General features: G+C 40.1%; 1 protein-coding gene across 1 annotated transcript in view; it reads left to right on the top strand.

Annotated features, from left to right (window-relative positions):
- The window catches only part of spab (space blanket), a 402024-nt gene that overhangs the window by 76969 nt on the left and 299286 nt on the right, over positions 1-25769 (top strand). The window contains exon 2 of the mRNA XM_067148619.2: positions 1455-1635. Within this exon, the coding sequence (XP_067004720.2) occupies positions 1465-1635 (171 nt within the window). The 5' untranslated portion in view covers positions 1455-1464. The remainder of the gene's footprint in view (positions 1-1454; positions 1636-25769) is intronic.

Here is a 25769-nt window from a genome sequence, read left to right as displayed (position 1 = left end):
CTCCCGAGGCTGAGTGGACCCGGTTCCAGCCCTCGTACCACTTTTTAAATTTCGTGGCAGAGCCGGGAATCGAACCCGGACCTCCGGGGGTGGCAGCTAATCACGCTAACCACTACACCACAGAGGCGGACAATTTTCCAATTAATTTCCTAAATTTGTTATTACATAAAATTTCATTTAATTTAATGTAATCAAATGTATCCAATGCAACTGATAAATACTGGTATTCATAAGCCGCTGCATCAACATCTTGAAAATCTTGTACATTGCGAGGAACCAGCCATTTTGAAAAAATGTTTTTAAAATTTAAATTTGAAAGCTTTAACAAGTTTATGATAGAACTCTTAGTAGTTCCTCGGAAATGTATTCATACGGAAGATATGTTAAACTTGAGAGGGATATTTTTACTCACGTCATTATTGCCGAATGCGTGGTAATTACAGTTCACATTATGCAAGGTAAATCACAATTCTTGAGGAGTAGAAAATGAAAGGAGGTGCTGGACCAAGGAAGATTTCACATCTTTATGTCACCCTCAATGTGATTTATTCCAATAGATCTGACTCATAATTAACATCCTAGTTGCACACAACGTGGAGCCACTAGTCGACACGACCATGCTTAATGCACGCTCGCCATCAACTACCAAGGGTTCTTTATTGCGTAGTACTCAGACTGACAATAAATGACAGTCGAGTAGCGAGATAACCAATAGGAACATCTTGATCCAGCAGGGACAACGTGGTAACAATATCATCGCCTTCGGCTGCCTCATTACAGTATTAATAAATAATTAATTATAGAGCCGAAAATAAAATAGCATCACTCACAGCTTTCAAAGTCCATAAGAATAAGACCAAGAAAGTTATGTAGATACACATTCTACTTTCATTGTGATAATGATCCATAAATAAAAGGACACGAATTTCCATGCCCCGTAAGGACTAGTCCAAAAATAATTATCTTGTTACAGCAGTATTGAACAAACCAAACAAACAAATCCCATGGCGCAACAGCCCCGAAGGACCATGGCCTTCCAAGCGACCGCTGCTCAGCCCGAAGGCCTACAGATTACGAGGTGTCGTGTGGTCAGCACGACGGATCCTCTCGGCCGTTATTCTCTGCTTTCTTGACCAGGGCCGCCATCTCATCGACAGATAGCTCCTCAATTGTAATCACGTAGGCTGAGTGGACCTCGAGCCAGCCCTCACATGCAGGTAAAAATCCCTGACCTGTTCGGGAATCGAACCCGGGGCCTCCGGGTAAGAGGCAGGCGCGCTACCCCTACACCACGGTGCCGGAGTAGTATTGAACACTTCCTTACAAAAAGAGTGGAATATCAGTACTTTCAACTGTTTACAATATCAATGAAATTATCTCAGCTTTATGACTGTATATTTCAAATGGTGGATGAATTGACCAGGTCTTATTTCCTGTGCTGTCTGTTTATTTTCAGAAAGCACCATGAAGACTTCCGCGTGCATCTTCCTCAGTCTGCTGCTGTTGATCACCCTGACTGCCCGGCCCTCGGTCGCCTGGGGAGGGCTGTTTAACAGATTCAGCCCCGAAATGTTGTCCAACTTGGGCTATGGCGGCCACGGTTATGGCAACTACCGGACTCAACCTCTTCTTCAGGTAAGTTACATCGTTCAAATCTCTGACGTTTCCGGTAATATCGACATATGTTTTATTGCAGATTTTCTGAAGGAGAAGTTATGAATACATGGCACCTGCAGTTATTTCTAGTGAATACACTGTTATTACCTGGTTTAGAGAAGGAAAAACATAACGGAAGGTCTTCCGTGTGAACAAAACAGAACATTCTAGTATCTCTTACCTTATATTCGCTACCTGACTACTTATATACTTTGCAGGAATACCCAAGTAGAGATATCTTCAACATATGAAAATATCAAATCTCCTGAATAGGTGGAAAAATGTGCATATTTTCAGACACTGGTTATCCATAAACCATACATTTAAGAAAAATCGACTTAATGAAAATATATAAAGAGAAAAATATGCATTGTTGGATCAATTTTTATCATATGAAGACGGTCTTCGTCAACAAGCAGTGTAGGACTCTTTAACTAAGAATAAATGTTATCGTAGTTACGAAATGAACATCAACGTTCAAAACTCAAACTTAAAGAAATGAATATCCATGGCTTAATTAGAAAATCTCTTATCTCCCAATGCTCTTCCTATAAATTATTATTTTCCTTAAGACTGGGCACGCCTCCTGGCCACATAGGACCTATGTATATGTAGACCACCAGAACAATTTTCGTTGTGTTCATTTTCCTATGCTGATGTGTAGCGGAAAATGAGCCTTCAATACATAATACTGTAGGAGCATGTAAATATGTCTCGCGAACATACCTTTCTATAGTATGGTACGGCAAAGTGACTAGGATAGGAAGAGCATTGGGAGATACGACGTTTTCTAATTAGGCCAAAGATATGTTACACTGAAGGAACTTTTGCGAAATAATTGAAAAATTTGCCTTTCTTTTAGAAAAATTACTGAATCTTTTCCACTGTTTATTGTTACAAAGTTTAGTCTTGATAATGTTTATCCTAGACTGCAGTTCACACACCTACACTCAGTAAAGTAGTTACAGACCTAATAAATACAATGCCTCAGTTCCAAAGTTCATGACCTGTTTCTAAAAAATTACTATGAGATAACATGCCATCAACTTATGAATACGCCAGTATTATATATCTATTTTAAAATCTAAATTAAATATCTATTTTACTGTTTCATTTACAACGAAATTAATTTCAAACGATATTCTTATCTGGAATTTCTTCTAATATACCCAACAAAGTTGTTTCATGGAAAGTGTGTATAAATGATGAACATCTGTTTGTAGACATTTAAGGAAGCCATATTGTTTAAGTCTTACCTATCATACACAACTGCAAAGCATTGTATGCGTTTCTCAAACCATCTATGGTCGGTCGTATTATCTATATATATAAAATAACTTGTCCTGACTGACTGACTGACTGACTGACTGATTCATCATCGCAGAGCCAAAACTACTAGACGTAACGAAATGAAATTTTGAGGATATATTCACATTAAGATGTAGGTGCTCGCTAAGAGAGGATTTTTGGATATTCCTTCGCTAAGGGGGTGAAAAGAGGGGTGAAATTTTCAAATGACTGTGTCTATATCTCGAAAGTTTAAAAGTTTACAGATGTAAAAATTGGTATTTAGAATCTTCTTTAAAAATAAGGAAACACGTATTTTTTTGTTTTCAGAAAATCCCAATAGGAGGGGTGAAAAGGGGTGAAAATGGGGAAAATGGGTTGAATGCCCTTAATCAGTATACCAGTACTTATATCTCAGAAACTGAAGATATTACAGACCTGAAAATTGGTACTTTTGATCTCTTTTAAAAATAAAGAAACACGTATTTTTTTGTTTTTGAAAAATCCAATTAATGGGAGGGTGAAAATGGGGTGAATTTTTAAAATGAGTGAATCTATATCTCCAAACTTTTAAAGTTTGCAGATGTAAAAATTGGTATTTAGAATCTTCATTAAACATAAAGGAACACGTATTTTTTTGTTTTCGGAAAATCGCAATAGGAGGGGTGAAAAGGGGTGAAAAAGGGGTCGAAAGCCTTTCATGAGTCTACATATATTTCAGAAACTGAAGATATTACAGACCTGAAAATTGGTGTTTGGGATCTCCTTTAAAATAAAGAAACACGTATTTTTTTGTTTTTGGAAAATCCAATTAATGGGGGGGGGTGAAAAGGGGGTGATTTTTTAAAATGAGTGTATCTTTATACAAAACTTTTAAAGTTTATAGATGTAAAAATTGGTATTTAGAATCTCCTTTAAAAATAAAGAAACACGCATTCTTTTATTTTCGGAAAATCCCAATAGGAAGGGTGTAAAAGGGTGAAAAATGGGTTGAATGCCTTTAATGAGGCTACTTATATTTCAGAACCTGAAGATATTACAGACCTGAAAATTGGTATTTTGGATCTACTTTAAAAGTAAAGAAACACGTATATTTTTTCGTTTTTGGAAAATCCAAATATTGGGGGGTGAAATGGGGGGGGTGCATTTTTTAAAATGAGTGCGTCTACATCTTAAAACTTTAAAATTTACAGATGTAAAAATTGGTAGTTAGAATCTCCTCTAAAAATAAAGGAACACGTATTTTTTTGTTTCCTGTAAATCCTAATAGGAGGGGTGTAAAAGGGGTGAAAAATGGGTTGAATGCCTTAAATGGGGATACATATATATCAGAAACGAAAGATATTGCAGAGCTGAAGATTTGTATATGGGATCTCCTTTAAAAATAGAGAAACACGTAATTCTTAGTTTTTGGGAAATCCAATTAATGGCGGTTAAACAGGAGTGACAAATTGGGGTGAAATTTTTTGAAAGACTATATCTACAGAATATCTTGGAAACGTAAAATGTTACAGACGTAAAAAGTGGGTGTTTGGAATCTCCTGTAAATGTAAATAAACATAGGTGATTTGTTTTTGGAAACTCCACTTAAGGGGAACTCAAAAGGGGTGAAATTATAAAATGAGAATTTTTACAGTATATCTAAAAAAGCTTAACATGTTACAGAAGTGAAGGTATTTTTTATCTCTATTAAACATAAAGAAACGTGTGTTTTTAGTTTTCGGAAATACCTCTTGGGTGGAGGGGGGGGGGTAAAAGTGACTGAAAATGGTGTTGAATTCTTTTAATTAGGCTACTGATATCAGAAAAAATGAAGACGTTACAGACGTGAAATTTGATATTTGCAATCTGCTTTAAAAGTAAAGAAACACGTATTCTGGGAAAATCCAATGAAGTAGGGGGGGGGGGAAGAATTGAAAAATTAATTGGCTTAATTGTATGAGAATACATACATCTAATAAAAACTAAAGTTGTTACAGACGTGAAAATTCGTATTTGGATCTCCTTTAAAAACAAAGAAAGCGCGTTTTGGTGGGGAAACCATCTTGGAGGGCGGGAGTGTAAAGGAGTTGAATTCCTTTCATGAGGACACATAAATCAAAAACTGAAGAAGTTAGAGTCGTGATCATTGGTATTTAAGATGATCATTTACTATTAAAGAAACAAGCATTTTTTGCGGGAAAATTCACTTAGGGGGGGGGTGTATTGTGATATGAAGTGCAGAAAGTAAATTATTTTTATTGTGATACTTATATCTCAAAACTGAAGGTAATAGACGTGAACATTAGTGTTTGGAATCTCCCTTAAACATAAAGAAACAAGCATTCTTTTAATTTGGGGGGGGGGGTAAATAAACTTAACGGCGGTGGGGTGTAGAAGTAGGTGAGACCAATTGATTTTAGCTGTTATTAATGTACTTATAAGGATCCTCCGTTGCTCAGGCGGCAGCGCGCCAGCCTCTCACAGCTGGGTTCCGTGGTTCAAATCCCGGTCACTCCATGTGACATTCGTGCTGGACAAAACGATGGCGGGACAGGTTTTTCTCCGGATACTCCTGTTTTCCCTGTCATCAGCCATTCCAGCAACACATAATAGTAATAATAATAATAATAATAATAATAATATTCCGGACCGTCGTCAAATGTGCGGACCGCGCTGGAAACGGCTCCTGGACGGGTAATGACTAAGAATGCAGTCCGCCCGCGGGTTCAGTGCCGCCAAGGCACCCAATATGACACCACGCCGGATCTCCTGAAGGATTTTATCCATGTTAAAAATGATTATAGGAAAAGATGGCCAAGATTTTCGGACCCAACTGACCGGGAGGAATACCTGAGCCTAGCCCGGGAGGTACGAAATCGATTACCGGAAAGGAAGATTGAAAAATGGAGGAAACGTGCCGTAAAATAATAGAAAACCAGTCAGATCGGGAATTTTGGTGGATTCTCGCAGAAAACGAGTCAGATCGCGAATTTCGTCGGATTATATATCTAAAACAATAAGCATTCAATTGTAAATGTCAGTATGATACCGTAGCGAAGCACGGGTATCTTGCTAGTGTATCTATATAACATTTTATTTGACAATCCATTATCTTCTTTAGTTACTCCCATCTTAATCGATCGTTTGTGCTGATACTCCGTTCTTCCGGCAAATCACTCCATTATCGTTCTTAAGTTACAGAGCAAAGAAAATAAATTATGGTTATATTCTGTGAAAATTTTGTACAGAATAACTAAATGTTTTGTTACGTTGCACCTTGAGCTATTCGCTGAATTACGTCTATAACAACTTTCTCCATTCTGTCATGCAATCGATGCCCATTGTATTGTATAGTTATTTAAACCACAACCAAAATTTGGAACATGAATTTCAGGACATCTAGATTTATTATGAATATATTTGGCTATTTGTTAAGTTAGTCCGCATGCTCCATGGGTTATGGGAGCACTAATCTCAGTAGCACTCAACAGTAAGTGATCCAGCTATGAACCTATTACGCATGGATGAAGTAAGGCTTGTCAGTGCAACTCTCCTTAATTTACATACACAGATACTAATAAGAGGCCCCTATACCTCACCGTAAATTATTTTCTGTTTGATCCTTAAACGTGAAAAATGATTAAATCATTCCCAAGACTGAGAAGAAAGGTGTGAGGAGCTGGTTTGTGTATTGTTCAATCATACTGATCGTTAGTCAGTTTTGCATTCAGATACTCTCTAATGATCTTCTATTACACCTGGCAACAGTAGATTCTCCAATGATAGAATATCCAGGCGTATTTTAATAATACAATATCGTCTCTGTTGTACCTAAACCGCGAATGTCACAATGCCCTTCCTATCCATTATTTCTCTTAAAACCTGTCACACCTCCCAGCCACATATTGAAATGCAGTCCATCAGAACAATTTTCGTTGAGTTTACTTTTTATGCGCCTGTGTAAAGGAAAATGAACCCTACTGTACCGTACTGCAGGAATGTATACTTGCACGACATATTTACCCACACCTAGAGTGTGATATATTTAAGGTTCATTTTCCTTTACACTGTAGCATAGGAAAATATTGTAATATATGTGTGGTAAGCGTGACCAGTCTTTAAGGGATATAATGGATAGGAAGATCATTATCCCATTCGCGATTTTAGCATCGTAGCGACGATATCATCTATGTATGTACAGGACCACATCACTGACAAATTTAAGTGCTGCCAGCCCTTGGAAGAACACTGCGAATCTACGAACATCAGTCACGCCAAACATCAGATCTCGGTTCTTCATATACGTTCCTTAAGATGGATGGCTTAAACTTCTGAAATCTATGTTATATACTTAGGTAAATAATACTTCTGTGCCAATACGGTTATTATTATTATTATTATTATTATTATTATTATTATTATTATTATTATTATCGGATGGCATTTACAAGCATAATGTGTAGAAATATACAATTAACATACAAATTAAAATATAGAGGTAATTAAACTAGAATGTCCAGCTTCGACAACCAGTCCACTGCACTTGGTGTCAAGTCATGCAGAGCCCATAAACCATCCTTAAATGCTGACAGTGGACAGCTCTCAACAACATGAAGCAATGTCTGCTTCTCAGCACCACACTCACACGCAGCACTTTCACAATATCCCCACTTTTTCATCATATATCGGCACCTGCCGTGGCCTGTTCTGAAACAGTTGAGTTTTGACCACTCATGTCGAGTAAGATCGAAACCTGCCACTTTCTTCGTTGGGTTTTTAATCAGAAAGGCTTTGGTAGGTGGACATTGTTCCCATCTCTGTCTCCATTCTGCTGTTACACTGAATTTTTCATAGGAGTGTAGATCAGTCCAGAGTGGATTCATGGATTTTAATCTCATCACAGGCGGATCTCGTAAAAGCATTGAACAAAAGTGAGTTCCTGTGTCCAAAGGTCTTCTTGAGCATTTGTATTTTCGCTGCTTTTCTCCTCAGATCTGGAGGAGCAATGTTTGCTAAAACAGGCAGCCGCTGAATAGGAGTGGACCTCACTGTACCAGTAACAACTCTCATGGTTTCATTGAGCTGTACGTCAATCTTGCTCGAATGTACGCTGTTTTCCCACACAGGAGCGCAGTACTCACCAGCCGAGTATGCTACAGAAAGTGAAGCAGTGCGAAGAGTGTTTGCATCTGCTCCCCAGTTGCTGCCCGCTAGTTTATGCAGTAGATTTACTCTTGTGTTCAGCGTCTTTTACGGATTCGAGCAATGCTGTTTGAACGACGAGGATCGATTCATCCAGTGTGACACCCAGATATGTTGGGAAGAAGTTGTGGGAGACTTCTGTTCCATTAAAGACCACATGTAGCTTCCGATCAGCTTCCATGTTATGCAAGTGGAATGCTGTTACTTTCGTTTTACTAGGATTTGGTTGGAGTCTCCATTTGTGAAAATAGTCACACATGGTAGCTAGGTCCTCTAAGTACATCCCCACAGTGTGCCAAAACCGTACTCTGAGTAATTAAAGCTAGATCGTCTGTAAACTGTACCTTCCTTGAAGTTGTTCATGGCAGGTCATGGATGTAAAGATTGAATAGAATGGGAGATAAAACTGACCTTTGGGGTAAACCATTATTTAGAGATCTCCACCTGCTTCTTTCACCATTCAGAAATACAGCAAGTCGACGGTTGGATAACATGTTGTTTAATAAGCATTCTAGCTTCTGACAAGGGATGACTTGAACAAACTTGAGCAACAGTCCCTCTCTCCAGACCGTGTCATAGGCTGATGTAAGGTCGGAAAAAGCTGCAGCAGTCTTCAGTCTTTTCTGGAATCCTGCTTCAATTTCTGTTGTCAGTGTTAACACCTGATCACAACAACTACGATTCTTTCTGAAATCCCCTTGCTCAACTGAGATGACTCATTCTATTGCTTCCTGGATACGGTTAAGTATCATTCTTTCGAGCATCTTGTACATTACGCTAAGGAGTGAAATTGGTCGATAATGTGAATCAACAGTTCCTTCCCTTTCTGGTTTCAAGACTGCAATTACTTTGGTAACAACTTAGGTAATTTACCAGTTCGTAGAATTTCATTGAAGAAGTTAACTGGCCATTGTTTTGTACCAGGGCTTATGGCCTTCAGAAACTCAGGATAGATTTCATCCAGACCAGTAGCTTTATTTATCTTTATCTTGGATTGATCCTTGTCCAGTTCTTCAGGATTGAACTCACAGGAATACTACGGATGGAATATCATCTGTGATCTTCTCGTTCTTAGTTGCTTCTTAACACTCCTTACGTGTACCTTGTCCATCTTCGCTCTAGAGATTTGTGTCAGTCTGGAGGCAATGGTATTTGGGTTCATTGGCAAACTTCTGCGTTTCATTGTAGGATCACTACCAAGTTTTCTTATGAGGTTCCAGGCTTTACGACTAGAGTGTGTGAAGTCCATATCTGCTGTAGTCTCTCTCCTAGATTTATTTAGAGCCATTAGCAACTCCTCAGCTCTCGTTTTATTAGGAGAGTTCTGATATTCGGTGTAGAGCTGATTACATTCTTCTGACTATCCTGGTATATACGTCTTACGATATCCCCGAGGAATGAACTTCCTAGGTATTAGCTTTTATGGCGTTGACAAATCTATTGTAATTTTCAGGAACTGATGGAATCCACTGTACAGTGTTATCAAGCCCTTTTGCAAATTTATCCCACTATGCTAGTCGAAAATTCCAACGAGGTTGTAGTACTGAAGACACAAAAGGGATCTCAGTGCCATAGTAAATAATAACTGGTCTATGTTAACTGTGGGGAAAGGAACTGATGACTTTTCTTTGTACCATGTGTTGATTCTCAGGAGTTGACTGTGACACTATGCAAAAGTCAGGAGAATAATCCTTTAGCCATCTGCCAGAATGAAATGTGCAAGGATGTTTAGCACTGTGGACGAGTTGTAGGGAGTCTGCTTCAATCCAGTTATTTAGGTTGGACCCATTGTCATCTTCGAATTCGTATCCCCATGCTGGGCTGTGACTATTGAAATCTCCGACGTACAAAACAGGGTGATCAAAAATTTTCAGTGAACGGCTGGATCAACTGACTCCTGGTGGTATACAGACATTCACAACAGTAATGCCTGAGATTTCCACTGCCAGGACAGAGATATCTGTTGAGTTGTCTTCATAAACAACTTTAAAATAAGTTAACTGGGATCTGATGTAAGTTGCGATCCCACAACGTTCATCATTGATTGCCCCAGCGAGATTGTAACCACCTATTTTTCTTCTTCTGTAGAGATCTTCACTGTCACTGGTGTATGTTTCCTATAGTGCTATCAAATCCACGTTGTTTTCCAGCATAAGATGAGACAGATACTGACTCTTTGGTGGTGACATGGATTCGATATTTAAGTGACAAGTGCGGAGATTGTTACCAAGTCTGATCGACATGTGTTCTGGTTGGTCCTGAAAAGGACTGTTAGTGGACATAGTACTTGCTATCATCTGCTTGTTGCTGTGTAGCAGCACCTTCGTGGAAGAATCAGCCGGTGTACCACCGTTGCCCTGGGAACGCTCGAATGCCTTATCTAGCACTCTTCGGGGAGGCTCCTTCCGTGCCAATACGGTAATTGTATTTAAGCACATTCTGTAGACTACAATTGTAACAATTCAATACAGTAATTTTTAAGTGGATCTGGAGGCACCTTGGTGTTGGTAGGGCCATGCTCTTTTTCCATTCACCATCTCTGAACAGGGTCAACAATTTATGGACAGTTATGGAAAATTTATAAACTAGGCGATCCGTGCTCCCCGTTATAAATAGGTCAGATAGCGTGTATTGATATAAAATTGCTGCAGACGCTGCCCGGGTACTGTTTTGAATGTTTACTTTTAGGATTTGAATTACATGTTCATTATGTGTGAAGTGAATATTTGTAGATACCTGCATTGTAAAGTTGGTTGATATTTTAAGAAATTTTTTGTAGTGTTAGAGTTATGGTTGTGTGTTTAATTTTAAAGATTTTCAGGTTGTTTTGTTTCGCGTGGAATTTTGTCCTTATTGCAGCCCAGGTTATCTGGGAAGTAGTTGATCCTTTCAAGTAAATAATAAGCGTAAGTGGTGTATCTATGAATCTATGCATCTATGTTCAACAAACAAAACCTCGTACGTCAAAATTCTCTTCCCATCCACTATGTTTCTTAAGATTGTTCACAGCCCTCAGCCGAATGTGAATATGCAATCTATCAGAACCGTTTTCGCTCTGTTCATTTTCCTGTAAGAGTGTGTAAAGGAAAATGAACCTTATCGTACCGCCCTGTAGGGATTTATATCCGCGTGACATATTTACGCACCCATACAGTTTACCGTACTTAAAGTTAATTTTCCTTTACACCTCTGCATAATAAAATGAACATAACGAACACTGTTCTGATGGACTGCATATCCATATGTGGCTGGGAGGCGTGACAGGTTTTAAGGGTAGTAATGGATAGAAAGAATGTTGTGACATACGATGCTTTGTTTCTTCACCAGCGACATAATATACGTGATTCCATCCGGCATTGCAACTGTCACCAATCAGCCTAATAAACCAGAAAACTGTGAATTCAACACTAGTATAGATCGTTTACGATTAGTTTTACATGTTACTCCCTCCCCAATCACAGTATTTCTTTCCAGATAGTATATAATTATAATTTCGTGTGGCTATTTCTAGCCGAGTGCAGCCCTTGTAAGGCAGACCCTCCGATGAGGGTGGGCGGCATCTGCCATTTGTAGGTAACTGCGTGTTATTGTAGTGGAGGACAGTGTTATGTGTGGTGTGTGAGTTGCAGGGATGTTGGGGACAGCACAAACACCCAGCCCCCGGACCGTTGGAATTAACCAATTAAGGTTAAAATCCCCGACCCGACCGGGAATCGAACCCGGAACCCTCTGAACCGAAGGCCAGTGCGCTGACCATTCGGCCAACGAGTCGGACTTTCCAGATAGTAATAAGTCATATTTGTACCCATCTTGGTTTGAAATTGCAGTTGGATATATGGTTAGCGTGCTGGCCTTTGGTCAGAGGGGTCCCGGGTTCGATTTCCGGTAGGGTCGGGAATTTAACCATCATTGGTTAATTTCTCCGGTTCGAGGGCTGGGTGTATGTGTCGTCTTCCATCATCACTTCATCCTCATACCGACGCGCACGTCGCCTACGGGAGTCAAATCAAAAGACCTGCATCTGGCGAGCCGAACTCGTCTTCGGACACTCCCGACACTAAAAGCCTTGCGCCATTATACCGATGTCTTTACGTACAGATGTTGCTCCTTGATTGTTTGCAATCTGCTAAGTACAGAATGTATTTCAGGCTGCGTCTGCAATTATTGGAGTGATCATTTAGTGATCTGATTTTAAGATCACTCGAAGTTGACTGATCTTAGAGACCTGTAAATTCCTTATGATTTACTGGCAGGTAATTCTGGATAAAATCCAAAAAAGAAAGAATGAAGCAAATCGGTCCAGCAGAACGACCGGACAAACTAGAAATACCTGCATTTTAGAATGTTTTAATACTATGCATAACCCCAATAATAATATGCTACCTTCTGAAGCACATATTACCGAATAGTACTTTTATTTTTCTATTTTTTTACAATTTGCTTTACGTCGCACCGACACAGATAGGTCTTATGGCGACAATGGGACAGGAAAGGGCTAGGAGATGAAAGGAACCGCGTGTGGCCTAATAGCACTTTTTAGGCGCGATGATGTCCTAATAATATTATAACGACATTACTACACTGTTAGTGTAAAGTAACCAAAATATTGGCACAGTTTATTTCACTGTGTACGTGATTTACGATTGAAAATCTAAATAATAAAATAATAGTTAAGACTGAAATACAATTCCCTCAATTTTGGCACTTGTGTGTTCTTATCCGTGTACCACGTACACAGTGGAACAAAACGTCCCAATATTTCTGTTAAGGTCGTTCTAGTGAACTGATATCTTTCTGGACTCATGCACAGTTTTAAAATCAAGAAAAGCTGTCTTCTCCTGCTCCCGTAAAATCGACTAAATCTCACGTATATGGGGTTTAAATTAATTAAATCATTACTTAACTTTTCCTTTCTTAATCTGCTTACCCTCCAGGGTTGGCTTTTCCCTAGGACTCTGCGAGGGATCCCACCTCTATCGCCTCAAGAGCAGTGTCCTGGAGCTTCAGATTCTGGGTTGGGGGATACAACTGGGGAGGATGACAGTACCTCGCCCAGACGGCCTCACCTGCTATGCTGAACAGGGGACTTGCGGGGGAATGGGAAGATTGGAAGGGATAGACAAGGAAGAGGGAAGGAAGCGACCATGGCCTCAAGTTAGGTACCATCCCGGCATTTGCCTGAAAGGAGAAGTGGGAAACCACGGAAAACAACTCCCAGGATGGCTGAGGTGGAAATCGAATCCACCTCTACTCAGTTGACCTCCCGAGGCTGAGTGGACCCCGTTCCAGCCCTCGTACCACTTTTTAAATTTCTTGGCAGAGCCGGGAATCGAACCCGGAGCTTCGGGGTGGCAGCTAATCACACTAACCACTACACCACAAAGGTGGACCTCATTATGTAACTGATGGCAAAAATTCAACACTTCAGACTTTCAGCAGTAAAAAAAAAAAAATAGCATATTAGCCTCTTAAACAAGCTCCTCTTTCTGGGAGTACTGAAGCTGTCCCGCGTCCTGTCAGCTGCTGACTCCCAATATTCTCTCACTGTAGCCATGGTGACGTAAGAACTTGTTTGCAGTAAAGTGATAGGACTGAAGGAGATGTAGAACGTTCATCTGGAAAATCTGTCCGATGCCTCGCTCCACAGCCGAAACTTATCAATCGTGTGTTCAAACAACCTCAAAGTTGTTAAAGCTGAAACCAACATCAATCACCACTGATCTGCATTTAGAACAGTTGCCCAAGGGGGAAAATTCTCTACCTATTGTTCACCTAGTCTCTTTTAAATAAATTGAAAATAATTTGGAAATTTATTAAACATCTCCTTTGGTAAATTATTCTAATCCTTAACTCCTCTTGAATTCCAACTTTATCTTCACATTGTGATCTTCCCTACTTTTAAAAACACCACTCAAACCTATTCGTCTACTAACGTCATTCCACACCATCTCTCCACTGACAGCTCGGAATATACCACATAGTCGAGCAGCTTGTCTCCTTTCCCCAAGTCTTCCCAGCCCAAACTTTGCAACATCTTCTTCACGCTACTCTATTGTCAGAAATCGCCCAAACAAATCGAAATACCTTTCTTCGGATATTTTCCAGTTCTTGAATCACTTAATTCTGGTGAGGGTCTCTTACACTGGAAGCATACTCTAGTTGGGGTGTTACCAGAGCGTATATGCCCTCTCCTTCACATTCTCACTATAACCCCTAAATACCCTCTCATATCCATACATTATGACATGGACTTGACGAAGGAAAACTTCATCTTGTGTGTCAGGAATGTACGCCGAGGGGTAGCACTTCCAAAACCATTTGTAAGTTGTATCCTCCTCTTATTAATATGTTTTTATTTATTTCTGTCGACACTCTCACGGCCGACAAGACGTGACAGGTTGCTGGGATACAGAGGCTTTTGTATGGCTCGCACGTTACGTCACCCATCAGCTGTTAAACAAGTCTTACACAAACAATCCGTGCCCTGAAGCTCGGAGAGGTATACTTCTTACAAAGTTTTACAACTAATCCCCTTTAAGGAAGTAAGCATCAACAGGTGAACACGTGATCTTGAAGCTATTAGTAAGTCTTCCTTTTCCACCGTTAGTGATGAGAATATCTATGTCCGTAACTTGCGAAACTTTACACTTACCTCACTTTCCACACCAGATACTTTAGAAGGTGAAACTTTGTGGATTACCAGCTTTAACACGTAGTCGAAGTGTTGATACCCACGTGGTGGGGGTGGTGATTATGATTTATAGGGATACTAAAATGAGATAAAAACTTTACAGAGCATAAAGATGAGGAGGTCGAACCATTCTATATCAGCAAAATAACGAGAAGGCTCACGAAAGGCTTACGACGATTTACAGGTTTAACCCTTTTGGAGTAACAAGATTTTACTAACAGAGAAGGTTTGTGAAAGATGAATGTAAGAAGCTAAGCCAGATAAAGGTAAGGAGAAGTAGTGGGCATACCTGGCTAAAAGCTTCATGTTCGCTAACCCGCACTTCTAAATTGAAGAAAACCGAGCTCGATAGCTGCAGTCGCTTACGTACGTCCAATATCCAGTATTCTGGAGATAGTAGGTTCGAACCCCACCGTCGGTAGCCCTGAAGATGGTTTTCCGTGGTTCCCATTTTCACACCAGTCAAATGCTGGGATGAACCTTAATTAAGGCCACGGCTGCTTCCTTACCAGTCCTAGCCCTTTCCTGTCCCATCGTCGGCATAAGACATGTCCGTGTTGGTACGATGTAAAACAAATTGTAAAAATAATTGGAGAAACTTGCATTCACACATCTGTGCATGAGGTTCTTGGAAACAAGCCTACAGCGAACAAATTTAGCCGAGACAGATAAAAATATTCAGATCAGTGACTGTAGCTTCCAACATTCGCTTAATAGTGACGAACCTGAAGTTTCCGTAATTTAATTCTCGTCGAAGAAGAGAGTTATGAAGAAGTGTTCGTATATAATAAATTTGACTGGTTCGAGTAATGCCTCAATTTTATTAGACAAAGACAAAGTCATCTCCGTACAGGCAATGAAGGCCCTTGGAGGAGTGGAAGGTAAAGGCTTCCACCATTGTTAACCGCGGCACGTGATGGTTAGAGGGGTTAGCTCTACGCCCGGCCGCCTTTGCTCCCAGCAATGAACCTGGTACTCATTTTTGGTGTAGGCTGAGTGAATCTCAGGGCCATATGCACCTCTGGAAGTGGAAATCTCGTTTCTTAAATTTTACGACTTCCTGACGGGGATTCGAACCCACGTCCTTCCGGGCGAACCGAGCACGTCTTTACCGCCTCGGCCAGGCAGCTCCTCCTCAATTCTATTATTAATTTATTTTCACTGATGATTGCGTATTATTAATTAATGTGAAATATTCTGCAAAGTGTTTGCTCGCGAGAGCTAGTGTACACAGTGCACTACGTCAGTGCTAGAACAAATTTGTTACTTTCATTGACCTATATCAGCCTCATCTTCGACTTGGAAGATAATGGAAGTGGTTGAGATATGAGGGGTGCTGATAATAATATTCTTTATACAGCCTGTCCCTACTATGAATGCTGTGAGGATGCTGTTCATAAGGTCGGTTGGTGCATGCATTTCCGTGGTATTGGCAGACTGATATGAATGTAGTAACTTCTGGGTCTGTGAGGAAAGCAACGAGAAACTATATTACTCCCCATATCCCTAATATGACTCTTCACTTACTCCAAGGCCATCTACTGTGTGATAACTGATGGCAGAGCTACTGAGGACCCAAACAACCTTCGGATTCTTAACCAGTACATTTAAAACTCAGACCATATTTTGCGCTAGAATTGCTGTGATTGTGACAAAAATCAACGTGGATGCAATTCCAGGTAAAAACAAGAATGTCATTAAGTTTGGAACTGAAATTTGACATCAATTTTAATCGCATTCAGTATGTCAACAATATCACACATATTCTGCAGCATACTAAGCGATTTGGCTTGAAGGTACGAATGGAATAGCCATAAGTTTGCATACAAGAGATAGTGTGATTGAATCCCAGTACCGGAAGCCCGGAAGATGGTTCACACATCGCTTCCAGTGACCACCACATTCCCAGTCAACGAGCGAGTTGGCCATGCGGTTAGGGACGCATAGCTGTGACCTTGCATTCGGGAGACAGTCGGTTCAAACCCGAATTTCCGCAGCCCTGAATATGGTTTACCGTCTTTTCGCATTTTCACAGCAGGCTGTATCTTAATTAAGGGCACGTCTACTTCCTTCTCACTACTAGTCCTTTCCTTTCGCATCGTCGCCACTAGACCTACCTGCGTCGGTGCGACGTAAAGCAAAATGAAAACAAATAGTTTAAAAATTGCCAGCCCTATCACTTTCCAATATCTTCGTCTCCGAAGATATGCATTAGTTAGTGCGACGCTAAATAAACAACAAAAATAAAGTCTCCAGTACCCTTGTATCGACGCCAGTCATCGGCACGCGTGTCGTACCTTCACAAGGTCATGGGCATGCGTAGTGTATTATGAGCTCAGGATAAGAGTCTCTACTCGTTAAGTTCCTGACAGCCGCAGACTTTGAAATTCTTACACTAGATTTTATACTGAAATAACAGATCCCCACCTTTCACTTACGAAATAGGCTACGAGATCCAACTTGCAGCAGAGGTTCTATGAGAGGATCACCAATAAGTTCTATCTGAACCATATTGTCGTCTTTGAAATGTATCCAAACAGAATCAATCAGTAAATATTAAACGTACAAAGGAATGAAGTTCGACTTGTGAACATAACAATACAGATAATTACCAGTTATTCTTCCCCAACTATCAAAGAAGATAGTATGGAAAAATATTATCATAAAAAGGAATGTTGAGGACTCGAGAGACCATAGAAAATTTGCGCCTGACATAAACGCTTTTTAATTGAAATGTTACTATATTTTATTTGACGCACGCCCGTAACAGAGTTGAATTCCAATTATAACAAGCAAATATAAACAGTAGCTTTAAAAACGATGTTCTCCGCTACGCAGATAAGATTTAGATCGTATTTACCGGCTACTATGTGCATTTAGGACAAACACACAGGTCGCAGATTCCCTATCTGTTTTTAACTAGTCTCTTCTTAAATAATAGCAGACAATTTGTAAATTTATTGAACATCTCCCTTAATAAATTGCTTAGTAAACTCCTCTTATTATGAAAGAATATTTGCCTCAATTTGTCCTCATGAGTTCCAACTGTATCTTCATATTGTGATCTCTCCTGCCTTTAAAAACTCCACTCAGACGTATTTTTCTACTAATGTCATTCCACTCCATCTCTCCACTGACACTTCGGAACACACCACTTAGTCGAGCAGCTCGTCTCCTTTCTCTCAAATCTTCCCACCCCAAATTTAGCAATATGTTCGTAACGCTACTCTTATTAGTTTTGCACACATATCTAATATAATCATAAATAATGCTTTCCCAAAGCTTACATGTAACACATGTCAAACTTACTGGTTTGTAATTTTCAGCTTTATCTCTATCACCCTTTCCTTTATACACAGGGGCTACTATAACAACTCTCCATTTATTTTGTATAGTTCCTTCATGCAAACAGTAACCAAATACAGTCATCATCATCATCATCTGTTTACCCTCCAGGGTCGGCTTTTTCCCTCGGACACAGCGAGGGATCCCACCTCTACCGCCTCAAGGGCAGTGTCCTGGAGCTTCAGACTCTCGGTCGGAGATACAACTGGGGAGAATGACCAGTACCTCGCCCAGGCGGCCTCACCGGCTATGCTGAACAGGGGCCTTGTGGAAGGATGGGAAGATTGGAAGGGATAGGGAAGGAAGCGGCCGTGGCCTTATGTTAGGTACCATCCCGGCATTCGCCTGGAAGAGAAGTGGGAAACCACGGAAAACCACTTCCAGGATGGCTGAGGTGGGAATCGAACCCACCTCTACTCAGTTGACCTCCCGAGGCTGAGTGGACCCCGTTCCAGCCCTCATACCACTTTTCAAATTTCGTGGCAGAGCCGGGAATCGAACCCGGGCCTCCGGGGGTGGCAGCTAATCACGCTAACCACTACACCACAGAGGCGGACAACCAAATACAGTAAGTATCTCAAATATGATACTACATCCCAACCAATAGTCCTTAGTATATCCCCAGAAATCTTATCAATTACAGCCGCTTTTCTAGTTTTCAACTTGTGTATCTTATTGTACATGTCTTTTTATCGTAGGTAAATTACAATTCTTCGTTAGCATTAGTTACCTCTTCTATATGGATATTTTTCTTGTTGTATGTTTGTATGTTTAGTCATCAGCCCGAAGGCTGGTTGGATCCTCAACAGTTCCGCCATGAGCTGTCATAGATGGCCTTGTCATCACTGAAGAGGCGTTCTAGGGAAATGAGGAGTGAGGTAGTTTCCCATTGCTTTCCTCACCGAGCCAGAAGTTGCTATTACATATCAGTCTAACAAGCCCACTCAAATGCATGCACCAACCGACCCTATCTATATAAATAAAATTGTTTCTGTTTGTCTGTTTGTCTGTCTGTTTGTCTGTTCCACCATCACGTCGAAACGGCTGGATAGATCTCAACCAAACTTCATATTTAGAGTATACTGACCCCGGGGAAGGTTTCGATATGCATATCATTTTAAAATCTTTGAAAAGACGGGGGTTTTATAGGAAAAACGGTTTTCCTCCATTTTCTCTTATACTATTATAGGCAAAATATCGAATTTGTCGTATAAGGACGAGACAAAGCTCAATTTAATCCTCTTGACGCAAAGAACAAAACTCGGTAAGCCCTACGGGCCCGAAAACCATGTTTTAAGGCCCTAAAACCAACCGTTACGGAGATATTGGCACCACACTACCCCTGCTCTAGGAATCGGATAAAGAAATGAACTGCCGTAACCATGGCAACGTCAGCTCCAGGATTCTAGAGCAGTGAGATTATGCATGTACGTTTGGGCATAGCTGTCAACCAAAATAGGTACAAATAAGACTTAATATCTGGGAAAAAAATATACTGTTGTGTAAGGCACTCATAGGACTCCTTTGGGCGGGGATGGAAAGGGGGTGAAGAACGAGTGTAAAAATCTTACTATATATAGAAATGGAAGTGTGTGTGTAAATGACACATCTCCAACTAAACCACTGGAGCAATTTCAACCAAACTTGGTACACGAATCACTTACTATCGGGAGACGATCACTGTGGGGGGTAAGCCATCCCTAGCGCCCTTAAGGGAGAGGGTCAGGGGGGTGGTAGTTACAATAATAATCGAGAATAGTGTCGAATTCATAGTTTTCGGGGTCGCTGAGTTGAAAAGTGATACTCTAGAATTTTTTTAAAATCCAGCCCCCTTTTAGGTTGGGAGCAAAGGGTGGGGGGGGTGGGGTGAGATATAGAAATAATTAAAAACAGTTTCGAATCCATAGATTTCAGGGTCTCTGAGATGAATAGTATTACTCCGGATTTTTTGCAAATCCAAGTGGGGAGCGAAGGGGGTGAGATATAAAATTAATCGAAAAACTACATATAAAAATATTATCTTCTTCTTCTTACTATATATAAAAATTGATGTATGTGTGTGCGTGGGTGTGTGGGTGTGGGTGTGTATATGACACATCTCCTCCTAAACCACTGGAGCAATTTCACCAAACGTGGTACACTTATCAATTAGTATCAGGAGACAAACCGCGTGAGGGTAAGACACCCCTAGCACCCTTTTGGCAGGGGGCGAGGGGAGTGGTATAAAAATAATCTTATAAATAAAGTTGTTCGTTTCTGTTTGTCTGTTTGTTTGTTTGTTTGTTTGTTTGTTTGTTTGTTTGTTTGTTTGTTTGTTTGTTTGTTTGTTTGTTTGTTTGTTTGTTTGTTTGTTTGGCTTAAGTGCGGCCAATATCCAGTATTCGGGAGATAGTAGGTTCGAACCCCACTGTCGGCAGCTCTGAAAATGGTTTTCCGTGGTTTCCCATTTTCACACCAGGCAAATGCTGGGGCTGTACCTTAATTAAGGCCACGGCCGATTCCTTCCAACTCCTATCCCTTCCCTGTCCCATCGTCGCCATAAGACCTATCTGTGTCGGTGCGACGTAAAGCAACTAGCAAAATAAAAAGAATAAAAATGTTTGTTTGTTCCACCATCACGTCGAAAGGGCTGGATAGATCTCAACCAAACTTCATATTTAGAGTATACTCACCCCGGGGAAGGTTTCGATATGCATATCATTTTAAAATCTTTGAAAAGACGGGGGTCTATAGGAAAACCACAACGGTCTTCCTCCATTTTCTCTTATACTATTGATTTTCTGCAAACTCTGTGGACCGTATGTGAAAGGTCTCTTCATCACAAACAACTTTCGTTGTGTTCATAATTTACCTTACTCTTCAAATGACGGAGAAATTTACTATTTTCTGCCGATACCATGCTCGGCATTGAGGGACCGACAGAGCGATAACGAATATATGGGTTACCATGGCAACGTCTCTGACTGCTTGCCAGCAGGGAAGTAACGTATTGTCATTTTCCTCATCATTCCTTTAAATTCGTGGTTGTTCCTTGGGTAGAAAGCAAGAGAGTCGTCAATCGGCCATTCTGCGGGATATTGGCGGAATATCATTGGAGGTTATAACCGTCCTCGAATAGCATAAGTAATAACAAATATTCATCTTCTTATCTGATTACCTAAGAATCCCTGCGCCTAAATTTCTCTCCGATTACCGCTTTCTTATATCCATAACTCACTCCGGCATAATTTATTGAGGAGCATTTGATTTTCCAATACATTCACTTGGTATTTATATATTTGTCGTCATCCGGATGTCCTCTGTTATAATCTATTTTCTATTAATTTCAACTTACTAAACTGTATTACTTTCTTCCTTAATTACCACGTATGTATGCGAGTGCTAATCCCGAATGCTGTACACTCTTTCCTTTGAGGAAATATTCTAAGCTATGCAAATGTATAACTTCTGGCCCAGGAAAATTCCGAAATATGGATGCAATTTTAACGGCGGTGCAGACCTTCGTTTCGGGGTAATTGGTGGCTAATCAGTAAGTCGTATCAAAAGTCACAAAGCAAATTGCGTTTCATTTTGGAGAGATCTACAACTTTTGTCCTGTGACTTTTCGTCGTATTTCTATCCCTAATACATTAAACACAAGTTGATTTTGTACTTTTACACGTATATGTTATCATTTGGCACACTTATAGGAAAGGTAGAATCATGACATTCGGCACGCACATTGACATGACCATTGGCAATGTTATAGCCAAATTTTATGATTCTAGCTGTCACATGAGAATCAAAAATATAAAGTAGCATTCAAAAACTGTACAAGATTTCACCCCATTCAATGACTCTAACTCAATCTAACCCATAAATAAAGGAGATACGAGAAGATGTCACAGGACCAACCATGTAGAGCACTGAAAGGGGCGTCTGATGGTGAAGTCCGTTTGTAGATACGTCGTACAGTTGCAAAGCAGTAACTATCGAAATAAAGGTCTACACTTCTAGAGTATGTCTGTACATTGACAATTTTGGCGAAATTTCCGTACAGTTATCCGTTTCAGGTGTAATAATGACCATCTGCATATATTCTGTTTTGGTGTCTGTCTGTTTGTTTGTTTGTCTGTTTGTTTAAAACTTGGAAACTACTGGATATATTTCCACCAAACTTGATATTTAGAATCCATCTGTCCTTTTGGTAGGTTTTAGGGCAAGTATTGTTTCTGAATCCCTGAATTGACTGGGGGATTATACGAAACCGAAACCGTCATTTTGCAACCAAACTTAATGTAAATTTAGCTGCCGTAATGGAAATTCATTTCTAGGCCTTTTTCCTCATGTGCATCATTTCAATACGAGGATTAATAAGGGAGATATCATTAACGGACCGTTTTCCGGTACAAGTCCCACCGGACTTAACTCAAGAGCGGGTGCGTGTAAAGCGTATGTTTTACAACTTGAAAACTACTGAAGATATTTGAGTCAAACTTTATATTAACATCCACCTGTCCAACGGTAGGTGTTAATCGTCAATAACATTTCATGTTCCCGGAATGGACTGGCGGTTTATAGGGAACCGAAATGGTGATTTTACTCTTCCAGAATATATACAGTACAAGACCAACCTGACTGGAAATCGACCAAATATGATGGAATTCCATCTCTAAAACTTTTTTTCATGTGCATTTTTTCGACAGGAGGATTAATAAGGGAGATATCATAAACGGTCCGTTTTTTCGGTTAAGTCCAGCGGATATAGCCCAAAAGGTGTTGTACGTGGAGCAGGTTCCTTATTTATCTATGTAAATAAAATCGTAACTACTGTGTGCCTGTACATAGACTATTTTGTCGAAATTTTCGTACAGCTACACGCTTAAGGGGTAATAATGATCATCTGCATATTTTTTGGTTTAGTATCTTGAAAGTTCTACTTTTTACACTTCTCACTGAAAACCCAGATTGCGGCATAATCTGCCAGTCGAGAAAGAAAACTGAAATTTGGCAAAATTTTACGACTTAGCCTGTAACGGGCGGAAAACTTCCAAGAGCTTTAAATTTTTCCCTTTCTATCCCGAAAAATATCGAAATATGGAGGCAATTTTAATGATGGTGCAGACCTTCGGGAAGTATCATCACATAACGGATGGCACAATCCCCGTTCAATTTGGAGTGATCTACAACCTTGGTCGTACGACTTTTTGTCGTATTTATATCCATTTTACGTTTGACTTTTCTCTATTTCTCGATCTTAAGTAAAGTAGTACTTTTCACATACATAATTCATACCTTCCATCACTTAGAGGAAAGATAGAATCATCATACTCTACACGAAAATTGGTCCACCCAGTAGCCATATGTGAGCCAAATGCTATGTATGTAGCTGTCAGTTAATTATCCGAAAAGCAATGCAATGTGAGATAATCTTACACAAATTTTACCCAAGTTTCTAACTCAATCTGACCCATGAATAGATGAGATATCATATGACCAGCAATTTAGGCCGCTAAATCCGGCGTCTTATGGTACAATCTTTTCTCGATATGATGTACCGTTTAGAAGCAGTTAATCTGTAAATGAAGGTCTGCAATATTGTAAACAAGCACATACTTTCGTATGTCGAACTATATATATTCACTGATGTCGATTTTGTAGCGATCGAGAAAGGGTGTGTCTGCTATTGTAATCAGTACTCCGCACACCGACTATGACTGGCAGTAGGAATGGAGTCCTTCTCCAATTCCTGTGTAACTGGCATTAATGAGGCAGGCCTACCATTGTAATGAATAATTCACTTCTCGATTTGACTTTCAGAAGGCAAGGGAGCATGCAGCATACAGTCTTTGGCTGTAGGCAAGCGTTCCCGCAGTTATAAACAGATGTACCCATCTAAAATGTGACTGGCATTATGCATACTGGCCTGCTATTTTGATGGAAACTCATCAACTTGGTGTGACTGGCAGGAAGCTGGCTGGCAGTTGGAAAAGGGGCCTATCATTATAATGATAACTGCACAACTCAATTTTGACTGGTTGTAGGGAAGTTTCCTGCCATTATAATAAAAACTCTTCAATTTGTAATATGTCTGGAGGTAGGAAAGGGGGCCTGCAATTGTAACGGAAACTCCCCAAATAGATTGTGACCGCGCAGTAGGCAATGGGGCCTGCAATTATAATGTAAACTTCCCAACTCGATTGTGAATCGCAGTAGGGAAGTGAGCCTGTCGTTATCATCACAAATCCGTAACAAGCACTTTACACTGGAAACAACGTATGGGGACCTCTGCATATTGTTTCTCGGATAACGCTAAGAGACATGCTATTTTAAAACAATCTTATTTACTGCATGTACAGTATTTACTTCAATATTCGTATACAATGCAGAATACCGTAGCGAAGCACGGGTACATTTGCTAGTGAGCAATATTTTCACACCATTCATAGCAGGGACTGGCTGCGTAAGGAATGGCATTACTAGCATCGCTCATACCTCAGTCACTTTTATTTTGTCAAAGCCCAGGATAAGACAGAGACAGATCAATGAAAGTAACAAAATTGCTCTAGCCTATACCAGAAGACTTAGTGCACTGTAAACACTAGGTCCTGCCAGCAAAGGCATATTTTTCTTGTAACCAACAATATTTACATACTGCTGACTGAATAATCCTGCCTTTTGGATATCCTCGCATACACACTCCCCTTGTTCATTGATGATTCCTGGAATGTCGTTCTTGAAACCTGTTTCTGCCTTAAAATATCTATACATACCCTCCCATTTTTCACTAAAATGTGTATGAGTGCCAATTGTACTTGCCATTATGTTACCCTTAGCTGCCTTCTTTGCTATATTCAATTTCCTAGTAATTTCCTTCAATTTATCCGTACTTCCACAACCATTTCTAACTCTATTTCCTTCCAACCTGCACCTCCTTCTTAGTCTCTTTACGTAGGGTTTATAAATACCTAAAAAAATATTTATTTCGTGGCATGAACGTTCTTTGACAGATTACGTGCACAAATGAGTAAAATGCAATGACGATAAGAAAAATAAAAAACCTTATAGCCTTAGTTTCCGTGTTGCAGATACTTGGTTTCACACCATTTTGGTGGTCTACTTGTCGATTTCAATGTTCTGAAAACTTCCGCCACAAATCGGAATGAACTTGAAGTAGTTTTATTACTGAAGTATCAAATGGGCCACCAGAGAACTTTCTTATGGCAGCATTGTACGACATAGTGTGGCGAATGGATTGCGTTCAGCCCTTGAAAAGCCCGAGTTCTTCTGTTACGTTTGAACCTAAGATCTTGGGATCCTGACACCGAGAATTATTTCAAAACTACAAATGTTTAGAGGGATTAAAAGTATATTTCGACTAAACATACTGAGATTGCATAATGTATAGAATTTCCTTTTTAAGAAACCACTTTGTGTAAAGAGCTTCGTTACATAGGTTTGCTTAAATGAAAAATGTTGGTGTCTAGTTTGAAGGACGTGGTTCTTGAATAGCATATTAAAATCAGTACACATTCTTATGTATTGAGAAGGTTTAGCTGGGCTGAGTGGCTCAGGCGATGAGGCGCTGGCCTTCTGACCCCAACTTGGCAGGTTCGGACCTGGCTCA

This window comes from Anabrus simplex, chromosome 5, assembly GCF_040414725.1.
Source record: "Anabrus simplex isolate iqAnaSimp1 chromosome 5, ASM4041472v1, whole genome shotgun sequence".
Classification (NCBI taxonomy): domain Eukaryota; kingdom Metazoa; phylum Arthropoda; class Insecta; order Orthoptera; family Tettigoniidae; genus Anabrus; species Anabrus simplex.
Note: the sequence above shows the minus strand (reverse complement) of the source record. Positions and strands in the feature narration are given on the sequence as shown.